Source organism: Leptodactylus fuscus, chromosome 11, assembly GCF_031893055.1.
Source record: "Leptodactylus fuscus isolate aLepFus1 chromosome 11, aLepFus1.hap2, whole genome shotgun sequence".
NCBI lineage: Eukaryota > Metazoa > Chordata > Amphibia > Anura > Leptodactylidae > Leptodactylus > Leptodactylus fuscus.
The window spans coordinates 73,837,861-73,860,902 of record NC_134275.1 but is presented as its reverse complement, the minus strand read 5'-3'; the positions used below and the strand labels follow the sequence as shown (position 1 = coordinate 73,860,902).

The 23,042-nt window shown below is 43.4% G+C and overlaps 1 protein-coding gene across 3 annotated transcripts in view; it reads right to left on the bottom strand.

The window, feature by feature from the left end:
- The window catches only part of MCF2 (MCF.2 cell line derived transforming sequence), a 116,088-nt gene that overhangs the window by 73,027 nt on the left and 20,019 nt on the right, over positions 1 to 23,042 (bottom strand). For all 3 annotated transcript variants that reach the window (XM_075260022.1, XM_075260024.1, XM_075260023.1), the window contains exons 2-3: positions 5,381 to 5,449; positions 4,003 to 4,117 (exon numbers count right to left, since the gene is read on the bottom strand). In XM_075260022.1, the coding sequence (XP_075116123.1) occupies positions 4,003 to 4,117; positions 5,381 to 5,449 (184 nt within the window). The remainder of the gene's footprint in view (positions 1 to 4,002; positions 4,118 to 5,380; positions 5,450 to 23,042) is intronic.

The window sequence follows — 23,042 nt, the reverse complement described above, 5'->3', positions numbered from 1 at the left end:
ACAAACTGGTTTGTAACAAACCAGATTTGTCTCAAATTTTCCAAAACTTTTGGGTTAAACTCAAACCTTTGGGGTTCATCATCAACCACAAAACACTATTATATTCTGGACTCTGTTCAGACCCTAGAATTTAATAAATCAAGGCCCAGGGAGCTACGGAAGCATCATGAACACTTATACTTGCCTTCCTTCACTTATCCCCAACACCCTAGTGGCATCTGGTGCTCCTTTCTAACCACTTTCCGGCTTTCTGGATAACATCATGGGGCCCAAGGGACTGCTGGGGCCCATGATTGGACTGTCAGCAGGTTAGGGAGGGCGAGGGGGGGGTTGGCACCAGAGGGCAGAAGGTAAGTAGGGGGGAGGGGGACCAGATTGCACATGTGGAAAGAGGGGGGAGGATAACCGGGGTCACGGGTAGGTGGTGGTGGGGGGGAAGGGGTTGATATAGGAGGCGACTGTGATCTCTAAAGGGGGGTAAGGGGGCCGGGAGCATGGGTGGGGGGTGTGGGGGGAAAAGGGAGGGCCGGAGGTGCAGCAGTGGTGCCGTGGGGTCCCAGCCCACGATGCTGTGGCAGAGCCCAGCGCCGGCCGCAAGGAAAGGGCCATGGGGGGCCACAGGCCGCGCTGCAGGTGCTTCGCGCAAGGTGAGGGGAAAGCGGACGAAGTCGCGGGTTATAGCTAGTTTCTCTATAAAAGCTAAGTAATATGTAATAAACTTTGGAACATTCTGATTATGATACTTGAGTGTCTATCTGTCTGTTCTCCGAGCACTCATGATTACGTCATCAATTTGGACCACGACAACATATCCAGGGGCAGTTGCCCCCTAACAGTAAGATTTCTGTTTTCCACAAACACAAATAATAATGACGCATAACAATACCATCTATAACCACCAGATGGTGATAAAGAGCAGTACTAGCAATTGCAATAATAAGACATACATAGCACACAAACCCCTAATAAGTCAATATCCAAAGGGGGTCATTCTAATACCACTCCACCACAAATATACAAACCCCGATAAATCCCCTGTATACTCCCAGTTTCATAAGAACAATTTATTTCATTATCAGAAAAAACATATAAATAACACCAAATAGGATATACATGAACATGGCGTTATATACCAGGAGAACAACTGTATGTATACTAGTGAATTACTCAAATACTATATCATGTCATATTCCACTATACCTCTAGCGCCATTTTTCTCAATGGCAGTGCCGCCGGAGTGTGCTACTGCGCATGTGCCGGATTTCAACCAATTGTATTTGAACCGCCGGAAGAAGATAAAGATGAAGCCGGGAAGAGCCAGGACCGGAGGGCGTCGCCGAAAGAAGATGAAAGAAGAGGTAGGCGTGCCAGAAGATGACGTCGTATCATGCACGACCGCCCCCTGTGCATGCATAGGTATGATTTACATATATGTTTTTATAGTTTTATTTTAAAACGGGACGGGGGTTTAAAATAAGATTAGTGGTGCCTGCATAGCTTTTTTAAAGGCTATTCAAGCATATGTGGGGCTCATACAGCAAAATTTTGCTGATAGAGTCCCTTTAATACCTCCTAAATCTATCTTGCTTCCTATAGATGGATTACAGTTTACTAATGTACCAAATTCTAAGTACCCATAAGGGCTCATTTACATCTGCACTCGGTCTCTGTTCATACAGGTTTCCTGCACAAAACAGAGGCAGAATACGGAAACCTGCAGGACTCTTTCTCACCCATTCATTTGAATGGGTTTGAAAGATGTCCAACCGTGAGCGTTTTATGCTCTCTGCCGTTAAACTGTTTTTTTTTAAAACCGGACACAGAGTCGGACATGCAGTACTCTGTGTCCGATTTTTAAAAAACGGTTTTGCGGCGGAGAGCATAAAACGCAGAAGACAGAAACCACAGAACAAAGTCCCGGCGCTAGTGTGAACCTAGCGTTAGAGTCTATGGAGAGGAGTGAGCAGAGCCCCAATGAGAGGTAAATAGACACACACAGGCTTAGAGACTGTAAGAGCTAATAGGAAGTTTCTATTTTGTCCCAAATACTTCATTCACCTAAATACAGTTGAGCATTTGTCAATCTGTGTCCTCTTTGACCCTGCTTTTACTTCTGAATATTACATTGCTTCTGAGAAAAAGTTAGAAAACAGATTTTCCTCTACTTTCTGTGTGTATGACAGGGAGCCTTCACACGGAGTAAACGTGTGTGTGTATTTTTGCAAAATATACGTGTAAAAATACACGTGTAAAAATAAGACTCCCATTGACTTCAATGACATTTTTACAGGCGTATTTTTACACGTGTATTTTGCAAAAAAAAAAAAAAAGAGAGAGAGAGACATTGTAGCATGCAGAAGAAACACTAAAATGGTAAGCACCTGTCGCTGGGGGTTCATATACCTGGTCAGTTCTCCAGTGATCAGGAGGATGTGACTGGAGCTCCATTTCTTTCTATGGGGCTGCAGGCGCTACCTGGTGCTGCGAGCACACTGATGTCCACTGCACAAGGAGGCTTTAGCGGAGCTTTCAGTCCCCCGACCTCCTGATCACTGTGTTTGGAGCCCCCAGCGATCGGACACCAATTGCCTGCGTCATGGAGGCGGCAACAGAGAGCGGCCTGGACAGGAGCGTGGATGGGTGAATAAATTATTGGCATCTAGCTATTGCAATAATACAATAGGCATTGGTCTAACATTATACTGTGTGGGTGGCATAAAAAGAAATCGTATACTGTGGGGGGGGGGTCAGAAAAAGAGATTATAAACAGTGTGGAAAGCCGCCAGAAAAAGGGGGTCATGTACTGTATGGTGGGCCAGAAAAAAGGGGTCTTAGACAGTTTGGGGAGTCAAAAATAGGGTTTCAAGTACCATGTGGGTGGACAAAATAAGGGGATTTTTTGATCTGCAAATGGAGAGCTGCATCCTACAATTTGAATTAGGGTTGTCCCATCATGGAACCAAAGATAGCCGGGTTGGGCACTTTTATGGGAGGGCTTTCTATAGTTGGTCTCAGGCGGCAGAGAGACTAGGTTCATCCCTGAATACACCCCTTTAGGGCACATTTATTACACGCCATGAACCTACAGTGTTGGCCAAAAGTATTAGCACCCCTGCAATTCTGTCAGATAATACTCATTTTCTTCCAGAAAATGATTGCAAGCACAAACTCTTTGGTATTATTTTCTTCATTTAATGTGTCTTCAATATAAAACCACAAAAAGAATTGTCAAAAATCCAAATTGGATATAATTCCACACCAAACATAAAAAAGGGGGTGGACAAAAGTATTGGCACTGTTTGAAAAATCATGTGATGCTTCTCTAATTTGTGTAATTAACAGCACCTGTTACTTACCCGAGGCACCTAACAGGTGTTGGCAATAACTAAATCACACTCGCAGCCAAGCAAAATAAATGAAGATATTAATACCAAAGAGTTTGTGCTTGTAATCATTTTCTGGAAGAAACTGAGTATTATCTGACAGAATTGCAGGGGTGCCAATACTTTTGGACAACACTGTAAGCCCTAAAGCAGTCACCGGCACACATAGTACAAGGAATATGTCTTTACAAACACATCAGAATATTGGATGTTGATGTTACCATGCTCGCTATTCTAGGTATTCACACCAGTAATAATTCTAAGGAAAATACAATTCCAATAAGATCTATAAATAGCATTTAGCCGACAGGTAAAAACATGAGTAAAGTGAGTGAGAAATAATCGCTGTACAACCAATGTTAATCAAAGGTGGAGTTGCCCTTTAAGTGCAGGTAAACATCACATTAGCCCTTCTCTTATGTAAACCTACAGACACATTCATGGGCCACTTTTAGCAGCCAGCGCTGTCTAAACATTGACTTTCGGAGCGCGATTAATATTATATCACTGTTTGACCTTTCTGTGTAATTTTAAACCCCCTGAAAGCTAAAACTCCCATTAAAACGCCGTATTTACCAAGCAGCTTATGTCTATCAGATGAATGTCCTACAAGCCGTACCTTGGAATGGAGGTTAGATATGTCAGCACCGTCTCCAGCACATTCTCCGGAACTTCATGGAAGGTGGTGTTCTCAGGAAGCGTGATGATCCAGCCGTTATCTCTCCCCCGACCACCTATGGGACATTACAGATAGGTAATGCAGGGGTATATAGAATCGGGGCCTAAGTTACTGAGATATCTATGTTTTTGTCAAAATAGGAATGATATCTATCGAGCAACATGGGCATTGCCATTGCTCCAAACAAAATAATGACATTGTTGCAACATAACTAATTTACATATTTAACAAAAACAGCAATATCCCAGCAACAGAGACAACGATTTACAAGGGGGACATGGCATTGATTCAGATGATTGTAACCTATCTATCTGCAGGGCTGGGTTCTGATCAAAGACTCCCTTTACAGAAAATGAAGGGGGTGTTTTTGTCTCCCCAGAAACAGCGCCTCTTTTATACAAGGGATTCATCTGGTACTACAAGTAAGCCATGCTTATGTAAAGGGCTCTAATATCAGGGACTGCCCCTGGATAAGAGTGCAGCTGTTTTGGAAGGGGTTCGGTATTTTTTTCTAATTTCATGCAGGTAACAACAATACCAGAATGTTATGGACACATTGTCTTATCTTTTACTAGGTCTCATTGTTGCCATGAATTTGTTGAGGATCTGACTGTCACGTTAGGGGGGAATTTACATGGTATTAAGTGATGGCGTGTCAATGGGATATGTAATCACTTTATGATTGATGGGGGTCTGACGTAGGGGACCCCTTTATAATGCCGTTCCCGATCACCTGGTCATGCAAGAAACTGCAGTTGGTGTCTTAGTTTCTCTACACAATGGGTGACCATCTTGCAGGAAAATTGTACCAATCATAAAGTCATGGCAATCCTAGCCATAGGAGATGGGATACCCCTTTAATGTCTTTGTCTTCTCTGGAGCCCTACATAGTAACACAATAGTATAATATATTCATATAGTGTTTGGATTAATACAATGCCCAAAATATCAGATACATGATGGCCCCACTAGAAGCCAATGGGAGGAAACAGATCCTAATGTACGTGTCATCCTGTATAGCCATAAGCCATGATGCCAATGTGATCAGAACCTAAATACAGTATATACAGCTCTCTATCTGTATCCTTGCTCAATATATTAGAAGCAGTGCAGTCATAAATGGCCTGTGACTTCATTATCTCCATAGAGAAACCTTATATGTTCTAAATCCCTGTAATGTTTTATTAAGCACACTTGTGTGGCGTTACAGACGACAGGATAATACGCAGGGTATCACTTTGCCAAACAGTCCGCAAGTTCACGGTGAGGATTTTATTACAAGATAGCAGAGAGGGCCGGAGAGGAGTGCTCTGCTTACCGGAGAGAAAGGCCAGCTCTTTCATCAACACATCACTGATGTCCTTTGCACAGATGGGGGTTGTCGTCTCTGGAATAAAGACATGTTCATACATAAATGTTTAGCAAATCACATGGACCCTATCAAGACAGATTCATCACGATGGTAACTTTTACAATCAGTTTTGTTGGACTTTGCATTAGCGTAATTCGCACCAAATCTATCAAAGGTTGTGTTGTGTTGGTAAATCTGCCGACACACGGACCAAGTTTCGTTTTTGTGAATCTAGGGTAACACTTTTGTCCTAAAACTTCACTCAAGTGAGATTGTACAGACAGCTAGACAGACCATCCACACCTAATGATGGGTGAACCTCGCCAGATTTGTTTTGCAAATGTTTGCAAGATTCTCCAACAAATTTTGGTTTGGTGAAGGGATCCAAGAGTTCAAATTATTTTGGGAAAATTCTTAATGAACCATCTCATTAACAATTGATTCGCTCATCCGTCTTCCTACCCAATTTTCAATACTCATTAAATTTTTGGGCAAATAAGCTCAAGAATTCACAACTCCCTATATCTGAGAATAATCCAGAACTGTAGAGTACATAGTTGGCTAAATTCACCCCTATCACTCTAATATTGTCTAACATGGAAATGTGTTTGAAGTGATCTAGAAGTGAAGTGTTCTACATTTCCTGAATGGTTATGAAAAAGTTTGCAACCTCCAAAAAATTCCCATCATAACATACATTCCCCCCAAAGAATGCCAAAGTCTACCAACTGATGAGCAATGTATAGCAACATTTTACCAGATAGGGGCGTAACTTGAGGCAGTACAAAGGATGCAGTTGCACCGGAGGGGTCCAGTACCCTCCATGCTGGGTCCTTTAGTCTTACGGGGGCCCATAAGCACTGGTGTACTCATAGGGTCACCACACTAAGGCTGACTACACATATTTTGTTTGACATCAGGCAATCTGTACATTGTAAATTTATTATTCCTGCCTTCTGGTGAGCTGGAGAGAGGCAGGTGGAGAAGATTTACTATACACAGACTTTCAATGTTTGAAAGGAGAAAGTTAATCTCAGACAGAGATGGAAACGGAAATGTAAATGCTGTTATAATGTATCAATCGTAAGTAGCTGATGATAATGGTTTGTGCAGGGGTTTAATCTAAACTTTTGCACCAGAGCTTCTCTCCCTGGACAGACCAGCACATTTGCTTACAACATAGACAGCCCAGTCATTTCAATAGGCAGAAGGTAATACTATTTTTCTATGGTGAAAACAATGGCACAGGCGTCTGTAGTATTGGCAAGTAATTTTTATTATGCACAAACAAATTTTCTTGTAGTGAGACATAACACAAGAAAATTGCTAAAAAGGGGGCCACACAGTGGCTCAGTGGTTAGCACTGCAGCGCTGGGGTCCTGGCGTTCAAATCCCGCCAAGGGCAAAAAACCATCTGCAAGGAGTTTGTATGTTCTCCTCGTGCTTGCATGGATTTCCATCCCATACTCCAAAAAGACATCATGATAGGGAAAAAAAATGTACATTGTGAGCTCTATGTGGGGCTCACAATCTACATAAGAAAAAAAAGAAAATTGCTAAAAAGCAAGAACAGTCTCTGTTACAAAACATCTTTACAAAGGTTGGTAGTGGTGGCTTCTAGAGATGAGCGAGTACTGTTGGGATCAGCCGATCCGAACAGCACGCTCCATAGAAATGAATGGATGCACCTGGTACTTCAGCTTTGATGCCGGCCGGCCGCTTAACCCCCCGCGTGCCGGCTACGTCCATTCATTTCTATGCGAGCGTGCTGTTCAGATCGGCTGATCCGAACAGTACTCGCTCATCTCTAGTGGCTTCACCTTGTCTGTAGTATTCCCAAGAGCTGTAGCACCCTGACATTGCTGAGACTCCTCTATCCCCACACCATTACAGTCATCACTTCCTTCGGGTCCCTGGCACTGCCACTAGACACTAGATCATCTCCTAATCTGATACTTCTCCAGCAGCCAATACTTGGCTCATAGGAAGCTGGCTGCTGTCCATCTCTACCTGTTCTCTCTCGCGTGAGGGCATCCTTCTAATCTACTGCTTTCTGGTCATTCAATAGTCCTTCGCTACTTTGTCACTAGACAGATAAGATAGTAGTAGGATGTAACACCATCTTTCTCTTGCTTCTATAGCACCAATATATTACGCAGCACTTTACAGATAGTGTCATCACTCCCTGTCCCAATCTAAATTCCCTATCAATATGTCTTTTGAAACCTACACAAGCAGATACCATCCATGGTTGGAATTGAACCCAGGACCCCAGCACAATGGTGCTAAATCTACCATGTTGTAGGTTTCCTCCACACAGTCTCAGCTCATCCTCAGTTATCACCTTCTAATAAAAGAGATTGTAAAGTAAGCAACCCCTTTAATAACTCAAACCAACAGGGTAATTGTAAGGAATGATATAGGAAAGAATCCATGTTATGTCTGGCATCCAGGACAAAGAAGAAACCCAAAGAAATAAGTCTATACACTGAATGTAAAGAGTCCGTGCTTGGATAAGGGGTTAAGTCTTGCTGCATTGCTGTAAGGATAGAATATTCCAATAGCTTTAGAAAAACATTACTCGGGATTCTATTCAGAATAAGTGAAATTCTTTCCACGTATATAAATTCACAGAATCAGTTTAAGTGCTGGATTACTTATCCTATGACCTGTCCACTATTACTGTCAAAATCACATTTTGAAGACATTTTGTTGGCCAATTTCACCATTGGAAATGCTCCAAGGCCATATAAAGTTACATCAGCTGGGACTTGTTTGGTTTGGTTGTCGGGACACGTGGATCTACTAGTACATTACTCACTCCCTCCGCTTACAAGAGCTCCGGAGTTAGAATTATTAGAAAGGGGACTGGGAGCAAAACAATTTGGAAGTTCAAGGTTGTATGGGAATGCTGAGATATAACGCTTGAGATGCAGGAAATTATTGTAGAGTTAAAGGGGGGATGTATCTGGACTTGGAAAGAAGATTGGGTCACACTCTTTGTAAGATTAGCGCTGTATATGTAGATTTTATGGCAAGGTAAAGTGTATATACATGTAACTCCAGCCTACAGAAGAACTGGATCCTGAGGGCCACTAAAGGATTTGGTTTAGGGCTAAATTAGGGAAAACGGGGTCTAAGAGATTATCCAGTCTTTACCCTTCCCTGGAAGGAAGTATAAAGTTTGGTACACTAAATCCCCAGGTTCCAGTTCCCTGACCCTCAGACACAGCCATAATCTAATACGTTTAGATGTAATATAATGTACTGTATTAAGGGAAATGAATGAGCCGATCATCTGGAAGGCAGTAACCTGTCCATGCAGCCCAAATGTGTTGGTGAGGACATGGCTCTGTAAAAAGATGTCTGTGGAAATAAGAGGACTAGGAAAGAAAAATAATGTAACAAATAATGTAACAATGGGTAGAAAAAGTGCTAACGCTAGGGTTACACTCCATCCACCATTCCCCCAATCGCTGGAGATAAAAGTCCTGCAAGGAGGCAGAAACTAGGGAAGAAACCCAGTCAACTCCATTATAGTCTATGGAGCTTCCGCGTCTAACTGTCTTTGGGGTCCCAAGTGGACCCAAAAGATGAAAACCCAAATGCTAGTGTGAACCTAGCGTGATCTTATCAAAGCCAAATGGTCGATCCATAATATTATTAATAAATGAGATAAGATCTATGTAGGGAGCAGATTATAGCCAATGAGACTGTGGGACGGATCAGAGCGGCAGGAGATGAGTGCACCGACCTTACAGGAGGCAGTAACCAGACTATGAAGGTGATCAGTCTGACGAGGACATGACTGTATATATGTCATGGCTACAAAGTAGTCAGAGGCATCGCTTGAAAATCTGGGGCCCCAATTCAAAAAATACCTACTTTGTGCCATTTAGAATAGTGATATATTTTAAGTGTCAAAGGGACCCTAAGGGGCCCCCCAGGGTCCAGGGCCAAGTTGTATTCCTTTGTGACCAATGGAATGTGTAAAGAATCCCATAGAACAGTTTGACACCCGTCTTATTGGTGCAGGATAAATAACATTCTTAAAGGGCTATACACATGGAGGAGCTATATCACTGATCCACATGTCTGATCATTGGGAGCCCCACCAGATGGCAGTAAGGAGCAGTCAGAGCGGGGAGTCCTGCATGCACAGCACCATTAGAATCACTGACTATGGGGCCAACAAAAACAGGTGCGCTCTGTCCTTGGCTGCTTCCATCAGATCCAAAAACATTGCAAGATGTGTCAACACCCATGCAAGATCAGGTCCAAGTGATAAATGTCCTTTATGGGATAATCCTTTTTATGCACAAATCCATATTCAGCGATAATAAGAATGTTTTACCCATAATATTGGCACATTCAGTATTAACATGGCCGACCTGTACTATAATTATAAGTTGTACCCCACCTATGTACATGTTTACACTGTAAATCAAAGCTGTAACTATCAGCCATGTGGAGCAGACAGGTGTGCACTGCAGCTGGTGTTTACTGATGGTGGAGACCGAGCAACCCTACAAGGACTAGGAATCTGTATCCGACATGACACTCTCCTTTACTAAACATATCCACGTGCACTCACTCTATATACTGCATATGGACAAAGTACCGGGGCACCTACACATTATACCTACATGAGCTTTATGACATCCCGTTGCAAGTATTAATATGGAGTCACCCCCGCCCCCCCTCCATTATGTCTCAAACGGCTTCCAGTCCTCTGGGAAGGCTTTCCACAAGATTTTGCATTGTATATAATTTGCATTCACCCAGGAGAGCATTTGTGAGGTCAGACACCGATGTTGGATAAGAAGCCTCATACTCTCTGTTCTAGTTTAATCCAAAGGTGTTGGACGGGGTTGAGGTCAGGGCTCTGTGTGGGCCTATCAAGTCCACCCAGTCATGTCATGCTACAACAGAGAACGGCCTTCCTGCATAGTTGGAAGAATACAATTGTCCAAAATATCTAGGGATACTGAAGCCTCAAGGTTTGCTTTTATTGGAACTAAGAGAACCCCTGAAAACAACCCCTCCTCCACCAAACACTTGGCAACTGGTGACTTACTCCTCGTTCACCTCTGGGTTTGGTAATCCGTTTGGGGAGTCCCCCCGAATGGACTACTGAACATATTCGCAAGCGGTGTGCAATAAAAGCACATGGACCCCATGAACTATGATGGGGTCCATGTGCTTGTCGCGTGATCTCCGCAGCGAACATGCAGAGAGGGAAATAGATTGAGAAGTACGTTCCTGTCTGCATGTTCCCTGCGGAGATCTCGTGAGAAGCACACAGAGCCACCATAGTCTATGGGGTCCATGTGCTTTCACTGCACACTGCTTGCAAATGCGTTCGATATTCCGTTCGGGGGGTCCCCATGCGGATGTGAACGCTAATGTATATAGGGAGCCTACCTATACTGATTAGGGTCCCTTTCCACAATTATTCGGGACAGTATCCATACTGGATATTGTCCACAGTACCCCCTACCTTAAGGGTTTAGGTTTGTTTTCTCCAGAATGAAAGTATCCTTACCAGCGCACACATTTTTTTTTTTTTTTTTTTTTTTAGGCGCCGCCCCCTGAGAGGCTGGCTGCCTGATGCAGTGCTCCAAGCTGGGAGCAAACTTTTCTTTCCTTTTTCACTCTTTTTCTCTCTAGCTTCAAGAATCCGGTAACCAAGCAATCTAGCACTATGAATTTAGCAACTATAAATCGAATGGAAGACCCTGTGGAGTTTTTTGTTCCTTTTGTTTCCATTGTAAAGCATGGACTCAAGACCTGGTTCAGCTGGTTTCCACATGTGCCTGTTACCATCCCCCCAGCTAGGACAGCATGGCTCAACATGCGGCATGGAAGAGAAACCTACATGGAAATGCGGACTTCTTCGTTCAAGGAGATGATTTCTGGCGTCAATTGCTGATGTGTGAAGATGCTACAGCTGACTGGTATTTCTTTCTATTACTGTGGACACGTGGGACACTGTTACAGCCTGGGAACCATCACCCACCTACCCCAAGAGTTATGGAAGCTTGGCAAGAGAGCAGCACCCTGTATACCTGGATGGTCTCTGACTTCCTTGGGGCAGTAGAACACTGTGGTAAGAAGAAAGGAGGAGGAGGAGGGCTTGTGATGAAGGACATTTGGGGCATTTTTTGTGGTTAATGGACAATAGTGCTGATGCAAGATACCGAACTATCAGCTGTGAGCAGGAGATCTCATCACCTACCAAAGGAACTACCACATGTTATCATGATAGCTGACTATGTCCCCCACCTCTGCAAAATTTCTGCTTGTTATATCCACATGCTGTGACCCCCCTCCTTGTGTCCTACAACCAAGTCGGCTGTATTATTATTATTATAATTATTATTATTAACATCAATCTGCACAGAGAACTAAATGATCCTGCAGTGTGTCTGTGTTTCTTTCTTTTTTTTAGTTGCTATGATTCCTAGGATTTCTCTATCTGCCATGAGCTTCTATGTGTTTCTCTCTTGCTATATACTACTGTACCATCTATGAAACTGTATCACTGAAATTTCCCCATTGTGGGACTATTAAAGGAATATCTTATCTTATCTCTTATTAAAGGGGCCTCCAATGTTCCCAATTCTTAGTCCACGGCTGACACTATGCCCTTGTAATAATACTATCCCTGCCTATTCTAATAATCACTTTCCAAGCAAAACAGTGTCCTTGCTAAAACCGCCATATAATGCAGATTTCATAAACATCATTTATTATTGATGTTATCACAAAATTAATAACTATCCAAATATAACTATCTACTATACACAGAATGTTACTGCAGGCTAAAATTGGATGTCTGTGTAATAATATCTCAGAAATTTTGGACCGAGGCTACATTATGCCTATGACTCAGCTTCTTGACACATACTGGAGCTACATTTTTATAAAGCATGAAATTCCTTATAATTAAAGAAGAAGGAAAGGACTTCAAATTCCCTGCTGAAGCCTGGAAGCCACCCTGGAAATGTGGAAATGTGTGCAAAGTCTTGCCAATAACTAACTTTTCACTTACAGTACTGTGCACAAGTTTTAAGCATGGGGAATGCTGCAAAGTAAGAATGTGTTAGAACATAGAAGTGCTAAGAATTTATTGTTGTCATTTAACAAAATGAAGTGAACAAAAGAGAAATCTAAATCCCATCAATATATGGTGTGAGCGTCCTTTGACGGTGGGGTCCTGGAAGTTATGATACGGCCCCTGATCTCAACATTGTCCAGTCCGCCTGGAATTACATGAAGAGTAAGTAGGACTGGACCAAGCTTACATCCACAGAAGATCTGTGTTTAGTTCTCCAAGATGGCGGGAACAACCTCCCTGCCGAGTTCCTTCATGAATTGTTTGCAAGAACCAAATATTGATGTGACTCAGATTCTCTTTGCACAGTACCATACTTCTGGATATTGGGGTATGTTACTCTCTCTTGTTATATTAGTTGCTAATAGCATACCTCCCAACTTTTGAAGATCTGAAAGAGGGACAAAATGTGCGGCGCACTACGTGCAGCGCGGAAAATTTAGCCCCGCCCATTTTTGAGTTGACTCCACCCACTCGTTAATTTTTCATGTGCCCGCACACAGTATAATCCTCCTACAGTCACCCGTAAATTGTATGTCCCCCTCTATCTCTCCCCCAGTTTCATGTCCCCCCTCCATCTCTGCCCCCAGATTCATGTCCCCACATCTCTGCCCCCAGTGTCATGCCATCCTCTCCATCTCTGCCCCAGTGTCATGCCGTCCTCTCCATCTCTGCCCCAGTGTCATGCCGTCCTCTCCATCTCTGCCCCCAGTGTCATGCCGTCCTCTCCATCTCTGCCCCCAGTGTCATGCCGTCCTCTCCATCTCTGCCCCCAGTGTCATGCCGTCCTCTCCATCTCTGCCCCCAGTGTAATGCCGTCCTCTCCTTCATCTGCCCCAGTTCCACGTTCCACCTCCACATTAAACTTACCTTCTCCTCCGCTCCCTCGCCGCTCTCTGCGCGCCTCTCTCGCTGACACATATGCGGCTGAAGCGAGGCTGTCAGCTCCTCGCTTCAGCCGCATATGTGTCAGGGAGAGAGGCGCGCAGCGGCGAAGCGAGGAGCTGACCTGTGTCAGCTCCTTGCTTCAGCCGCATATATGTTCAACTCAGATCTGCGTCCTCTGGACGCAGATCTGAGTTGAAATTGGGACATACCTCCCTCCAACCGGGACCGCGGGACATGTCACCCAAATCGTGACTGTCCCGCGGAAATCGGGACGGTTGGGAGGTATGTAATGGGGTTGAGCCGATCTTGAGATTTCAAGATCGATTTTAAAATCCGATTTCCGATCATTTTCCAGCCGATCTCGATCGCGATCTTGAAATTTGCTCGATCGCCGATCAGAATCTGATCCTTTCTGAACCCGATCCTCAACCCCAGTCAATGCTTCTCTATGGGAAAAGTCACCGATCTTGAGATAACCTCCGATCTCGATCCCGCTGGAAAAGATCGGGTTGGAATTCCGATCGTGAAATTTACTTGATCGCCGATCGAAATCCGATCTTTTCCGATCCCGATCGCTCAACCCTAGTTGCTAAACTTAATCCTGGATCTTGCCAAAGGGCTGTGCATTGTGCAAGCTCAGATGATAGTTACAATATTAGAACGAAACTAAGTCACATTTCACACAACATATTGGAGCTTATCTGCTCTCAGTTTCTATGGTCAACCAACAGAAATGGCAAAATAACTATTCTTACATATGAAGAAAATCAATTTTTTGTTGTTTGAGTTTTTCCCCCCATAGAATTAAACAGTGAAAGCCTTTTTTCACTTTTGCAGGTGTAGACCCAATGTGTCACTAAACCGGTTTGGCTTTGGGCTATTCCGAAGGGATTTGTCTAAAGCCCCTGTTGCAGTACATGGTGCCAAATGTCCTCAGATCACCTTGACCTGCTTTTGTCAAAAAGTTGCAGAGTGTACCGGGCACTGGGTACCCTGTTAGCACCTACTTTAGACTAGGTGAACCAAAGCAGTACTACAAGGTCATGTGTCCAAACACTGCTCAACTGATTGGTTGTCACTAGAGATGACAACCAACTACATGAAGTGGCTGTTTTATACAATGGAAAATGAGCGTCATACCGTAGTACCCAAAACAAGCTTGAGTTGAGCCAGAAAAAGGGGCCTAAGCAATTCCTTATATTCACTCTTAAACCCCCATATAGGGGTCTAGACTTTGTTGCAGGTAACCATGAGGTCGCGCCTTTAGGAATAGCTCCAGTGTCAGTGACAATATCAACAGATGCCAATACATGGCACTAAGGCGACAGACAAAAACATAGGCAAAGGACAATGCAGGTAAGGGCAGGAAGAGATTGTTCATAATGGTATATCATGGAAAAAGTTCAGATGGGCAGAACAGGTTCAGGCTCAGGTAAAGAAGCCAAGTTTACAGGAACTAGCACGCTAGGAACCTTTTTGCTCAGGCTTTTCCTGTGGGGGAAGATGCCTAAATCGCCTATAGGTGTAGAGTAGTGGCCAGGAATAGACAGAAAAATTTTACAGCTTCATAAATTGCCAGCAAATGAACGCTAGGGTCAGGACTGGATCCAAGTATCCACAACCTGGAAGAGCAGTTTGGCAGCAGAAAGACAAAGCCGACCACCAGGGTGTCTACAGAGAATATGTATACCTAGTAAAAGACGACAAAACAACCCAGACCTGACAGTCACACTCCCTTACTTCCATTCCCTTCTTCCTACCATCATACATTTGGCATGTTAGCAAACAGAAGATGAAAGATCTACCCACAACCAGAATTATGCACATTTGTCGTTTTGTTACCATGCGGGTACATAGGTCTGCGTAGGGGCTGTGGACTGCAAGCGACAGGACCTTATTAATCCAAACTATTTGCTAAATGACGTATTTTTTCACTGTTACAGTGTACGCTTAAGAACATGAAGAGTGAACCTCCTTAGTAAACAACCCAAGATGGGGAACTGTACATGGCCATAGGTAGTGTCCCCACCCAAGACCATTACATCCCCTAAGAAACAGTGTTCATTGAGTGTTGCATTCACTTGAGATGTATATTCTAGATATCTTGGGTAACTTCTTGTATTGCAAAGTGATTTATGTTGTATTTTTGTTGCAGGTGCAACATGTGAAGGCAAAACGTTGTTGTATTTGTATTGAGTTGAGATGAGTTCTTGGCGACATCTCCTTGGTATAAGGAGTTCACTCAGTTTGCTCGATCCACATTGTTGCAAGAAGCAAGTGCTGCATCAAAGGCCGAGTTCCTAAGTGTGGCAAACGGTGTAACCTATGCAAAAAGAAGTTTTTGAAGTCACAACTGAGATACACGACTACTCCACTGTACCAGCACTGTGTGGGAGTGTAACACGTATGGCTTCTAAGTATTAATACATTGTGTAAGTAACCATACAATATCACTTATGCCCTACCGTTTTGTGTCTACAGCTCCTATGTATGACTGTGTATCCATGACAGCTCCTGCTTTAATCGCCTATGTGAATGGAGTGAGAGCGCGGAGAGAGGAGCGTCGGAAGGTGAGTGTAAGTGTTTGTTTTGTATTAAATATTAAGGTGGAACATAAAGAAGGGGGCCCATGAAACTGGGGGGGGGGCAAATGAAGGGGAGGGGGGGGGACGGCATGACACTGGGGAAGATGAAGGGGGTGGGGAGAGAACGGCATGAAACTGGGGACAGAGATGGAGGGGGCCCAATGAAACTGGGGCGCAAATGAAGGGGAGGGGGGGGGACGGAATGACACTGGGGCAGATGGGGGGGTGGAACAGCATGACACTGGGGCAGAGACGGGGGACATGAAACTGTGGGCAGATGAAGGGGGAGAACGTGATGAAACTGGGGACAGAGATGGAGGGGGGGACATGAAACTGGGGGCAGAGGAAGGGTGTATATGAAACTGGGGGAGATATGGAGGGGGGGGCATATAATTTACAGGTGACTGTAGGAGGATTATACTGTGTGGGACCACATGATAAATGAATAAGAATGGGCGGAGTCAACATAACAGTGGGTGGAGCCAAATTTGCCACGGCACGCAGGAACATTTTGCCCCTCTTTCTACTCTTTAAAAATTGGGAGGTATGGCGTTGGTGACGCCACACTCCTGCGTGACGTCACTCGCTTCATCTGCGACGCACAGTGTCTCGACTCCCCCACCTCCATTACAAGGGGGCCCACTGAGGCTCTGTCGCCCAAGGGCCCATAAAAACCTGGAGCCGGCCCTGTATATAGCCATGCAAAGCTTTGCCACACCGTATCACTTTTAGTATAATGTTCTAGTAAATCGCATTCAGATTCCTTTTGCTTCTTGCCGCACAGGTTCACCTTGAACTTACGTGAACAATACATTAGGGATTTACACTGACAGAAACGATCTAAAATGTTAGTAAGCACAATCTTATCTCGGCCGAACATGGTGTGTAGAAAATGTCTCATTCTGTATGAGGAACATGTCGCTGACTATTTGCTGTTGTTCATCCTAAAATGTATTTGTGTTAGACTGGGGTTGAGTCAGAAGGCGCCATAGGATATGACTTGGTTGTAAAGCAGGAGGATTGGGGCCTATGTCCTTGTAAAACTAATCTGCCATCCTGCAGTAATATTATAGGTCTTCAGTGACATGTCAGCGAGGGGTTAACACAAACTGGTGAAACTGTATGGAATCGAAATTGAAAGTTTAGGATGTGCAGTGAATTTATCATTATGGTAGTGGTATTATCAGGTAGTGACTAGAGATGAGCGAGTTCTGTTCGGATCAGCCGATCCGAACAGCACGCTCGCATAGAAATGAATGGACGTAGCTGGCACGCGGGGGGTTAAGCGGCCGGCCAACGTCAAAGCGGAAGTACCAGGTGCATCCATTCATTTCTATGGAGCGTGCTGTTCGGATCGGCTGATCCCAACAGTACTCGCTCATCTCTAGTAGTGACATTGCAAGTCCATTACTGATTGGTCTGAGAGGTCACGTGACCGTTGAGGCTAATCGGTGGATTCAGTGGAACTCCACAGTAGAGACCCAGGAGAAGCCGCCGGAGCATAAGAACCAGGTCGCACGGAGGACACCAGAGCCTCAGGGACAGGTGAGCATGCATTTTTTAAATTTTTTTTCAATAACCCCAGCTGATTTAAAAGTTAAAAGGGTTGTCCATTTTTGCCTGGACATCCCCTTTAACTGAACACTACAGTATATATAGATAACAAGGGCACCACCGCTCACAATAGATAATGCTCAAAGCTTATCTACTCCACTTCAATGCACTATGACCTCTACACAGGACACAGATCATGTCTAGAAAACTCCCATAGACCTCAGTGAACATCTCTAGACTACTGTATCTGGTCCTTTCAGCTGCTGTAAAGCATATCTCTAAAAGTATCTCAGACAAGATGGCTGCCCCATAAACATGTACAGAAAACTAATTAAAAATCCTTTAGAATCTAAGTGAAACAGATAGTGACAGACGTCAAGTTGAGGGCCTATTGCGTCACCAAATCAGTTAAAGGGGCTTTCCAAGCTAACAACCAGTACCCCAATGATCAGCAGTTCTCTCAGAGATCGGCGGAAGTAACCCGGGTTTTTCTGTCCGCTTGAAAAGTCAGACATCTTCACTTGCGGACAGGGAAGGAAGGGCACGGAGTGCAAAAGAACGCACCCGATGTCCATTTAAATAAATGACAGGTGTCACGGACACAGCTAGTGTCCGCTCCTAATGTCCGTGCCAGATTTTGAGCGGACACTACCTGTCGGACACAGACGGTAGTGTGAACGCTCCCTAAAGAAACAGGAGGTATCCTGACAGCCAGGTCTGCTGAGAAAGGTAGTAAATCAGCAAGTGTAGAGCGCTGCATTGCAAAGACTAGAAAAATGTTATGTTTCAGTATCTGCCTTTAATAAGTAAAATAAGTATAAGTGTTATATTCCCCTTATGGAAAATGTGACATATATCAAAAATATTCTAAATGTAACAGAAAACAAAATCTCAATAAGACAATTATGAACCGTAAACCTCAAACTAATCAAAAAGTTGTAATGACAAAAAAAATGTCTAGGAAAAGAAAGTAGCGTTCTGTTCTGGAGTCAGAGCCATTATCCAATACTCAATAATTACTAAATATAAACCTTTCCTATCCCCGGGTGAGGGAACAATAATAGTCTAGTAGACGGAGTAGAAAGTGTAAGCGGCAGGAATGTACTTGAGATATGAGGCCCAGAAAGGTGACATTCGTATCACGGCCGTCCTCAATAAGGCTCTATAGTATTATGGGGCTGGACTTGTCTTAGATAGTTTATTAAAAATAAGCAACAATCCTGAAATCATATGGCAGAATCGAATTGGACCAAATTTATTTGTTTCAGACCCTAAATGCCCCAATTGTCCTTAAATACGATTATTGGACAGATGTAAACCAGCGATTGGTAGCTACAGGCGGGTTACAGCTGTCATTGTGAGGTTATGGGCATGTGGTCCAAGAGTTTATTCTCGGGAAGTTACATCATTGAACTAGTTTTAGTTGCTAAATAGATACTGTAAAGTGGATCTACCAAGATTTAGTCTTATAAGCTATCCACAGGATAAGTGACGAGTATCTGAACAGTGGGGGTACAACCAGTGGGACCCCCACTGATCACAAAAAAGAGAGGGTCTTGTTTCCCTGTTTGAGCATACATGATGCCTCTTCATTCATTTCTATGGGACTGCTGAATAGAGGCTGAGTATAGTATAGTATAGTATAGTATAGTATAGTATAGTATAGTATAGTATAGTATAGTATAGTATATAGAGTATAGTACTTGGCGACCCCCAGGAGTTCCATAAAACTGAATGTAATGGCAGTATTCACACTCGACTGCTGCTCTGTTCATACAGATAGACAGGATTCTTGTGATCAGTGATGGCTCCCAGCAGTCCACCCGCCATGGCTAAAACACTTGCAGATAAGTTTAAATTTGGGGAATATTCAAGCTAAAAATGAACACGGCATCCCTCACTAACACGTCCACATTTAGGGTGCATTCACATGGTGTAAGGTGCCGCGTGATGTGGCACGTGTACGCCGCAGGACCCTTTCTGTGCCGCACACACTCCCATTGATTTCAATGGGAGCGGGGATCGTATGCGCTGCGCTAGTTTGCGGCCGTGAATAAATGCACAGCCGCAAACTAGTGCGGCGCATATGATCCCCGCTCCCATTGAAATCAATGGGAGCGTGTACGGCACGCAAAAGGTCCCGCGGCGTACACGTGCCACATCACGCGGCACGTTACACCGTGTGAATGCACCCTTAGAATGAAAACGCCAGCTGCTAACGGAAGACCGATGAAGGATGAAAATCCGTGGAATTAAAATTTAAATTTTATTTTCTTGTCAATAAAACAGTTACATAGTAACTAAAGTCAGACCTGCGACTAGAGGACGCGTTTCAGGATGTTACATCCCTTCTTCTCAGATCCCTCACTAACATCATTCTGTAGAAATAGATTCCCTTTCAGAGATTATTGCAGGTCACATGAAAATATATTATTAAAATCACCAGAAAATACTGCGGAAGTTGCAGTAAAACCATGTCAGAGACCGCGGAGCAGCTTCCTGGGATAAGCTTTTACCTACCACTAAATTATCAGGTTACTTTCATAGTTACATAGTTACATAGTAGATGAGGTTGGATGAAGACATCAGTCCATCAAGTCCAACCTATAACCCTGCAATCCCTACAGTGTTGATCCAGGGGAAGGCAAGAAACCCCATGAGGCTCATACCAATTGCCCCATTTCAGGCAAAAAAAATCAGTATATCTAGAGTCATTCAGGATAAAGTCTGTCTCTGCCTGCCTGAATACAGATGTATATTACACTCTAGAACACGCCGCACCACCCAGGACCTCAATGAATCTACTGATGGAAATATAGATCCTCATAGAAAGCTTACTGCAGATCTGAATTATAGGAATAAAGCAGGAGATAATATAGAATACAGGAGTTTAGGAAACAAACACATATTTTCTGAAGTGATGCGGAAAACTGATCTCGGACAATTGCAAAAAAGGGACTTTTCAGGGTCAAAAAGAGACAGAGATAATGGTATAGAAAGAATCCCTATTAGTGGTAAAATAATAGAATGGCATAGAAAGAATCCCTGTGAATACTGATGTAACCGATTCAGGGTCTATATAGAAGTCTATGTAGCCTATAGATGGCCCATAGACCATGTACTAGACCGTATACACATCCAAGAGCTACATTGTAACTACAACACATATACACAACTTGTATCCATTCACTTTACATCACTTACAGCAAAGTCAATAGACATTCCAGTCCTTAGTCATAAAATATCAATTACCGTCTCACATCCCAGTCATTCTGCCAAGCTAATAAAAATCCACATACCGTATACCACCGTATTCCACATACCGTATATACCTAAGAAATAAGAGGTAAATATAGCTGCCTGGTAATACAGAGGAGACTGCTTATAAGAAGCCTAAATCAGTTCCAGAGACCGAAGCGTTCTAAAGCTGTTCCTATACGGGAAGCGGTTACCATACCGTGCAGTAAGACCTTCATGAAGACCTATGTGAGGTCGGGGGACTGCTTTATTTAATGGACATGTAGAATGCTATGACAAGCGGGTAAATGTTCCAGCAGGAATATTTTCCAGTCATTTCGCTGATGGGGGCGTCTCTGCATTTAATCGCTTTAAGCCTGACAAAGAACCAGGTGTTGTCTTTTGTCCAACATGGCTGACAGATGTTTCCACAAGCTTTTCGAAAACCTCTGGTGCAATATTTGTCCTCCCCACGTAGCTGTCTATCCAGTCACTGGTTCATGTCTCATCTTAACTTGTCACAGACATTAACTTTAATGAGTTTTACGAGGGCACAAAAGACAAAATAAAATATTGATGAGAGAGCGGCATTGTCCTGGCATTCTGGAACAATACTAATGTCTAATGGCGAGCAGGTGACTTTCATTGTCCCATCAGTCAGCTAGACCTGTCATTGAGGAGAACTTCAGCATCGCCCTCAGGGTCACAAGGCTTGACAGTAGTTATACCAGACAACTACCAAAACCCCAAAAGAGAGATCTTGGCCGAGCGTCTGCGCAGAGGGTCATCTAGGCCCATCGCAAGTTTGATTAGATCTCATTCTACGTGACCACCATAAGCAGCGTGAAAATTGTACAGATATTATGGTGTCCTTTACACTCAGGGATAATACACACAGTGATGTCACAGTACAGGAATTATATACACAGTGATGTCACAGTACAGGGATAATACACACAGTGATGTCACAGTACAGGGATAAGAAACACAATGATGTCACAGTACAGGGATAATACACACAGGGATGTCACAGTACAGGGATAATACACACAGTGATGTCACAGTACAGGATAATACACACAGTGATGTCACAGTACAGAGATAATACACACAGTGATGTCACAGTACAGAGATAATACACACAGTGATGTGACAGTACAGAATAATACACACAGGGATGTCACAGTACAGGGATAATACAGAGAGTGATGTCACAGTACAGGGATAAGAAACACAATGATGTCACAGTACAGGGATAATACACACAGTGATGTCACAGTACAGGGATAAGAAACACAATGATGTCACAGTACAGGGATAATACACACAGTGATGTCACAGTACAGGGATATTGCACAAACGGATATCACAGTACAGGAATTATATACACAATGAAGTTACAGTACGGGGATAATGAATACAGGGATGTCACAGTACAGGATAATACACACAGTGATGTCACAATACAGGATAATACACACAGTGATGTCACAGTACAGAGATAATACACACAGTGATGTCACAGTACATGATAATACACACAGTGATGTCACAGTACAGGGATAATACACACAGTGATGTCACAGTACAGGATAATACACACAGTGATGTCACAGTACAGGGATAATACACACAGTGATGTCACAGTACAGGGATAATACACACAGTGATGTCACAGTACAGGAATTATATACACAGTGATGTCACAGTACAGGAATAATACACACAGTGATGTTACAGTACAGGATAATACACACAGTGATGTCACAGTACAGAGATAATACACACAGTGATGTCACAGTACAGGGATAATACACACAGTGATGTCACAGTACAGAGATAATACACACAGTGATGTCACAGTACAGGGATAATACACACAGTGATGTCACAGTACAGGGATAATACACACAGTGATGTCACAGTACAGAGATAATACACACAGTGATGTCACAGTACAGGGATAATACACACAGTGATGTCACAGTACAGGAATTATATACACAGTGATGTCACAGTACAGGGATAATACACACAGTGATGTCACAGTACAGAGATAATACACACAGTGATGTCACAGTACAGGGATAATACACACAGTGATGTCACAGTACAGGGATAATACACACAGTGATGTTACAGTACAGGAATTATATACACAGTGATGTCACAGTACAGGGATAATACACACAGTGATGTTACAGTACAGGAATTATATACACAGTGAAGTTACAGTACAGAGATAATA